Source organism: Sinocyclocheilus rhinocerous, unplaced genomic scaffold (assembly GCF_001515625.1).
Source record: "Sinocyclocheilus rhinocerous isolate Xijiao unplaced genomic scaffold, SAMN03320098_v1.1 scaffold160, whole genome shotgun sequence".
Taxonomy (NCBI): domain Eukaryota; kingdom Metazoa; phylum Chordata; class Actinopteri; order Cypriniformes; family Cyprinidae; genus Sinocyclocheilus; species Sinocyclocheilus rhinocerous.
Window position 1 is genome coordinate 549176 of NW_015624563.1, and position 7197 is coordinate 556372.

A 7197-nucleotide genomic window follows, 5' to 3' on the forward strand; every position below is an offset into this window, starting at 1 on the left:
TGAAAAAAATCACTACACAGAAATCCACAAAATATCCACAAAAATATTAAGCTGCTCAAAATATTAAGCAATAATTAAAGAAGAAATGCATAAAATAAAATGCATTATAAAATATGTCAATAATAAATATAATATAAAACTGCTATTTAAAGTTGGAATAATATTACACACACGTACGTATGTATGTATGTATGTATGTTATCAAATAAATGCAGCCTCGTTGAGCATAAGAAACTTTCATAAACATAAAAAAAAAATCTCAGACTCCAAACTTTTGACTGGCAACTTAGTTATACATTTTCATTGGATGCATATTAAAATTAAGATGAAACTTTTTTTTCCCCACATTTTAAAACTTACCACTGTTATATGGTTAGTTGCATTCAGAATTTTTTTTCTTCTGTGATGTATACCACCCATTTTGTGGGTCACCAACCATTAGTTGAGAACCGGTGATTTAAAATATTAGTATTCTGTTGTTGTAGCTATACTTACAGATGTTTGAATCATAATAGATGAAGCTTGTGTCTCTGTAGTTGGTTATGACGTGCTGTCTAATCTCACCATCTTCCCTCTTCCCTCCTTCCATGCATGTCTTTCTCTGCTCATTTGGCACGCTCCCTCTCTCCCATTTCTCTCGCCCTCTCTCTGTGGACACTCGGGTCAGATCTCTGGACGGGCGTCTGCAAGTGTCTCACCGCAAAGGCCTGCCTCATGTCATCTACTGCCGCCTGTGGCGATGGCCCGACCTGCACAGCCATCACGAGCTGCGCGCCATCGAGACCTGCGAGTACGCCTTCAACCTCAAGAAGGACGAAGTCTGTGTCAACCCCTACCACTACCAGCGGGTGGAGACGCCAGGTATGGAAATGTGTGTCATTTGAACAGATACAGCTTTACACTTCCTATTGTGCGTTCATTCAATCATCAGAACATTTACTCCTGTAGTTCTTCCTCCTGTCCTCGTGCCAAGACACACGGAGATCCTGACTGAGCTGCCTCCTCTGGACGACTACACCAACTCCATACCTGAAAACACCAACTTCCCTACAGGGATCGAGCCTCCTAACAATTATATACCAGGTAGGAGCACATTTCACACCATGTGTCTTACCTAGAAATTTAAGGCCAAAGACTCTGTGCGTTATTGTGTAGTTTAAGAGTTCTAACAAGTTGTTTGTGATTTCTAAATGTGTCCAGAAACTCCTCCACCGGGATACATCAGTGAGGATGGGGAGGCCAGCGACCAGCAGATGAATCAAAGTATGGACACAGGTACATTCCCATAGTAACAGCACTACATGGGAATGACAGCCACGTGTGTTTGCACTTTAGACAGTGAAGCATAATGTGCTTTTACTGCAGTACTTTCCTTCCCAAGCTCCTTCTAGACTTTCAATAAAGTATCTTCTGCAGTTGCGTACTAAAAGTTGGATAATGAACTTCTTAAACCTGCCTGGAAAGAACAAGTGGTTTTTAGTGCAATACCCAACTGTTAAAATGTGATCAGATTTTAAAAACTGGGCATTATACAATTGCTGACTTTGTAAGTGGTTACAGATGAAAATCCTCCTACGCTAAAATCTTCATCATCATACGCTAAAAGACTGAGGAGCACACACTAGCAGACTTTCAAGTCATTCCGTTCACAACAAACTCTTGCAGAAACATACACTTTATTGTTAGATGCATGACAAATTAAAACGGTGTTCTAAAATCGGCTTTTTTTAAAGCTTCAAGTTAGGGTTCCGAGTCTGTGCCTCGATCAGACTGTAAATCAGGTAGTGTTAATTTCGTTAACGAAAACTATGACGAAAAATGTTCGTCAATGAGGTTTTTTCCCCTGACGAAAACGAGACGATTATAAGGTCATTAAACGATAACTGAGACTAAATGAACATGCAATATCGTTGACGAAAAAAGACGAGACTAAAATGTAGTTAAAAGAACAAAAACTTTACCAAAACCTTTTTATTTTTGTTGACTGTAAATCAGGGCAAAAATTTCTCATGTAGTTGTATTCCAGCCTTAAAGCAGTTAACTGATTTAGCTTTAGCATCCAGAATTTACAGACAGCAAGTGCTAACCTGACAGAAGTTACGATAGTACCTGAAGGAAGAGTTTACCTTGTGACCTAAATTTTATAATACTTAAAATATCTATAGTTATTTCAAACAAAGTCTAAATTCAAAGTCAACATTAAATGACATTTCACTGTTTTCTAAATGTTTGTTACTGATCTTAATGATTTATCCATGCATGTTTAATATTTATTATGATGATAATGATTATTATTATTAACTTCGTAATTTTTAAATAAAATACCATAATACGATCTTCCAGTGAAGTGACTGATTTCTCTCTGGTGACGTCATCTGCAAGTTCGCATTCAGATCTGTCTTGTCCAGTCCACTGATGGATAGAACCAAGTCCATTACCTGTGTTTTTTTTGTTTGTTTTTCTCGCCCACTTTATGATTTAGGCCATGTCCACACTTACACGGGTATATTTATAAACAAGAGTTTTAAAAAAAATCTCCATCCACATTAAAATGCAAACGCATGCTATGAAGCACTGTCAAGAGCATGCCAAACCAACAGGTGGCGATATAATCTCAAACGTAAAGCCATGTTGGCCAATCAGAAGCCTGAAAAAGTTTCTAGTAGGCGGCGATAGCAGCCCAGGCTCCGACGTCACAAGCCAAAAACTCCGGTTTCGCAGTCTACACGATAACACTGCAACCAGATTTTTTGAAAGTCTTCACCCTGGCAGGCGTTTTCAAAAATGTTCGGTTTCAGTGACCTGGTGCTGCATTTGCGTGTGGACGAATGGCCAAACCGCATTGAAAAAGCTGCGGTTTTAAAAATAACCACGTTCGTGTGGACAGGGCCTTATTCTGTATGTCTCAATGCATTAGAGAAAATCTGTTGCTACTTCAATTACATTGCAGCTTTTTGGTTTTCGGCCTGTTGTGTCCAGAAGTTTGTTTTTAAAAGAATTTCCTTTTTAGTGTAATACTGCCTCTTGCTACCACTCATACTTGGAATTTAGGTGTCTGTTTGAACCCGTAACCATAAGAATTAAACTTCACTTGTGCTATGGATGGGAATAATTCTTCAAATCGTGGCTATTTTGACTTGAAAGACGATAGACAATAAAAAAATCCCATTGAAGGATGGACCTGAGCTATGTCATAGAACACCCTAACAGTGATGACAAGTTTCACATGGGCAAGCACCATAACATCTAGTTATTTCTTCTTGTGTTGCCATTACCTTTGTTATTGTAAGAGACTTTTTTTTTCTATTAGGTTCTCCTGCAGAACTGTCACCAAGCACACTCTCGCCTGTCAATCATGGCATGGGTAAGACCTTACTAACTGCTTAAACTCATTCTAAATACATCTTCAAAGTCCTTATAATCTTAAGAAATGAGGAGGTTTACTAACATAGTCATACAATGGCTATGCACTGCACAGTACATTTGAGCTTGTCAAGTTGTTCTTACATTCGGTCTTTTTCGTCTTGTTTTAGACCTTCAGCCAGTGACTTACTCGGAGCCCGCATTTTGGTGCTCTATAGCTTACTATGAACTAAACCAGCGGGTCGGAGAAACATTCCACGCCTCTCAGCCTTCCCTCACTGTGGACGGCTTCACAGACCCCTCCAACTCCGAGCGCTTCTGCCTGGGCCTGCTGTCCAACGTCAACCGCAACGCCACCGTGGAGATGACCCGGAGACACATAGGTACCAAGACATCTTCAGCTGCGCTACTATCAATTGTTAAAGTGGAATTTCAGGGAACAGTTCACCCAAAAATGAAAATTGGCATGTTTTTTTTGTTCATGTCATTCAAAACTTGTATGACTTGCTTTCTTCTACAGACGATATTTTGAAGATCGTCTTTGTCTGTACAATGAACGTCAATGGGGTCCAAAACAACGTTGTTGTTGTTTTTTTGTGTCGATTGTTTTTTTGATTAGGACGAGGGGTCAGGCTGTATTATATTGGTGGGGAAGTGTTTGCCGAATGTCTTAGCGATAGCGCCATCTTTGTTCAAAGCCCTAACTGTAATCAGAGGTATGGCTGGCACCCTGCGACGGTCTGTAAAATCCCTCCAGGTAAGGGGTTCACTAACTTTTCATGGTCCTCTGTACCATCCATCCACCATCCAGAAATTTACATCAACCATTATGACCTAATGATATCCTTTTTCTTAGGCTGTAACCTGAAGATCTTCAATAACCAGGAGTTTGCGGCACTGCTGGCTCAGTCGGTGAACCAGGGCTTTGAGGCTGTATATCAGCTGACCAGGATGTGCACCATTCGCATGAGTTTCGTCAAAGGCTGGGGAGCCGAGTACAGGTATGGACAATCAAACCGCCTCACTGACAACTCTGCCAATCGCAAAAAAGTCTTAAACGGTACATCTGTAAACTTGAACTATTTTGCTAGGGGAGGTTGTAAAGCACCTTTTAATTTAACTTTTTCAGGGATGAGAGGATATCTATCTGTCTGTCTGTCTGTCTGTCTGTCTGTCTGTCTCTGTCTGTCTAATATATTTTAAGCTATATATATTTTTTCTTTGTGTGTGTTTACCAGAAAATGGGTCCAAAAAAGAGATATTTTAAAAATATATAAGAAAAGTAATTGAAGTTGTAAGTAGACACAACTAGATTATTTTTCTCTCAATTTTGTGAAGGTGGAAAAAAAACTATAAAAAAGTGTGAGTACGTGTGTATATATTTTTTTTAAATTTATTTACATGCATACGTTTTTGAATATAAACCATTAATTTTCCTTTGTATATAATGGTAAAAATGTGTAAAAGCTGGGTTTAAATTACGCTTGTAGTGAAATGTATGATTCATTATTTCTCAAAATAAATGCATAGAGGAATCCGAAAGCCTGTTATGCAACCTTCCAAATATTTAATATTATATTTAAATATAGTTTATGCACTTAATCTCACTTTATTTACCAATGTCTTTGGTGTTGAATTAATCGTCTAATGCTTCACTTTTGTATTTTTATTGTTGAAATAAGTGTTAAACTTGCTTTTCTCTCCTTTTATTCTGCTTTTGATATCCGCAATTAGTTAACTACATCACCAATTTTCATGTTTTGCCAGAACGTTTACGTCCTACGTGGCATGTGCTTGTAATCGTGGATGTTGAAAGTAGCAGTTTTTCAATATGTAGTCAGTAACAAAACTGGAAGAAATGAAACCATACCAGTTTTTGTACAGTATTGGTAGTACAGATGGGTAATGGGTATCATGGCAAAATATGGCTCATGAATATTAATGAGGTTTTTGCTATGCAACTTTTTCTGAGGCTAATTAATATTCATGAGCCAAGTCTTCGCAATAGTAAGAATTAAAACGCGAAATGAATATTCAAGAACCAAGTCATCAAGCCGTCACCATTGTAGCTTGAACATTACTGAATGCAGTTGAAATTCAAATCTGATTCCCATGATGCATCCTGGTTCTGTAGACGACAGACGGTGACGAGCACCCCCTGCTGGATCGAGCTTCACCTGAACGGCCCCCTGCAGTGGCTGGACAAGGTCCTGACCCAGATGGGCTCGCCCTCCGTACGCTGTTCCAGTATGTCCTAATCGCTGTGACCAAGCTCTCTGTCCTCTGCCCCCAAAACGACTGATTCTACAATCACATCTACCGACAACTCGAAGACTTACTCGAACCCCGCCCCCTCTTTCTCTTTCATAGTACCCGTGAGCCTTTCTCTATCTCTGTCCTCCTGACACTGATGTTGTCTCCGTTCGGACCTGAACGCAGCACTTGCTATCTCATCAGCTTCATGCACCTTTAATTCTCTCTTGTTTTCTTTCATAAACCCTCAATATTAAATGTATTAGTAGTAGAATTTGAAATGTATATTGGTTTTTATTTTATTTTCATGGTTTTCGAGACGGAGGGAAGGTGCGTATGTTGTGTGGAAGTTCAAGAAGGCAGTAGATAACTTCCCACACTTGTAGCAGCAAGGCTTTTTCCTCCTGATGAAGTAAATACTCTGAAACTCTTTTAACGATTAATTTTCCTGGATGCCGATCCCAATCCAGTCGTTAGAGGAGGTTACTTTTTCTGGCAAAAAGTCACGTTATTTGTTTTTATACACGTTGTTATTATTGTGTAGATTCACACGTTAAGACTTAATCATGGTTTTTGATTTCTTCAGTAATGCCAAAAGATACTTTTATTTGAAATTTTTTTTTCCCGATTTCTTTCCCCAAACCACTATATAAGAATGTTGCCTTTGATTTGAGGTATGCTGCTGTAAGTCGTGCTTATTTTCTTCAGACTTATAGAATGTTTAGCGCAAAAAAAAAGAGCCCATGTTCAATTCGAACTTTACGCCGCCCCTCGGAATTAACTTTTTATTCACTGGGTGAAATATTCACTAGTTAGCTGTGGAGTGATTTTGGAGTCTGGTTTCTCCAGAAAGTTGTTTCTTTTAGGGATGAACAAAGACTTTCGAAGGTTATTAAAACGTCTCGCACAGTCCAGATCTTTAAAATAAAAATGACAAAAAATAAAAAAACAAATCCAAGTATTTAAGCTTTAAGTGTTAATAGGTTATCCTTCACACAATTACAAGATTTTTTTCCCCTTAATCTTTCTTTTAGCTACTTTTTTGTATTTTCATGTATTTTTATATATAAATATATTTAAGATCTTTAAAGCTCTCTTCCTTTTTATTAGAACTGAATATTTTTTTAGATCATGCCCTCTTTTTAAAGGAACATGGCTTCATAATGAGATGTCCTATCATACGAAAACGTTATTTAGCATGGAATTTTTATAAGTGCAGATATCTTTTCTCCTCTTCCTCCGCTTTCTAATTCAAGCTGTTGTCCCAGTTTAACGTTTCGCCCTGATCTCGAACCCCCATGAAATACATCTGACTTTAATTTTCTTTTAGTTGCTTTCCTCCCATGTTCACAACACGATACTGTATAACCCACCGCCCCTCAAAGTACGGTTTACCTGAAGGGCAAGCTCATCCTGCGGGTTCTGTTTGTTAGCAATTGGGGAATAAAACCAGACTAAACAGGTTGCTTTTACAGGGAGAACTGTGCAACTTTAGTGTGCGTGCTCGTTGTACAACTTTTACTAATGACTGTGATATAGCTGTCTGTTATTCTTTACTTGTTGTGGCAGTGACCAGGCGTT

General features: G+C 38.6%; 1 protein-coding gene across 3 annotated transcripts in view; it reads left to right on the top strand.

Annotated features, from left to right (window-relative positions):
- smad2 (SMAD family member 2) overlaps positions 1 to 6905 on the top strand; it is a 29655-nt gene extending 22750 nt beyond the window's left edge. For 2 of the 3 annotated variants that reach the window (XM_016556179.1, XM_016556162.1), the window contains exons 4-11: positions 668 to 861; positions 949 to 1083; positions 1201 to 1275; positions 3311 to 3364; positions 3534 to 3746; positions 3983 to 4120; positions 4220 to 4364; positions 5498 to 5621. In XM_016556179.1, coding sequence (XP_016411665.1) covers positions 668 to 861; positions 949 to 1083; positions 1201 to 1275; positions 3311 to 3364; positions 3534 to 3746; positions 3983 to 4120; positions 4220 to 4364; positions 5498 to 5621 — 1078 coding nt within the window. Of the gene's footprint in view, positions 1 to 667; positions 862 to 948; positions 1084 to 1200; positions 1276 to 3310; positions 3365 to 3533; positions 3747 to 3982; positions 4121 to 4219; positions 4365 to 5497 lie in introns of all 3 variants that reach the window. The other variant, XM_016556169.1, reaches the window with a different exon arrangement.
- The last annotated feature ends 292 nt before the right edge of the window (positions 6906 to 7197 follow it).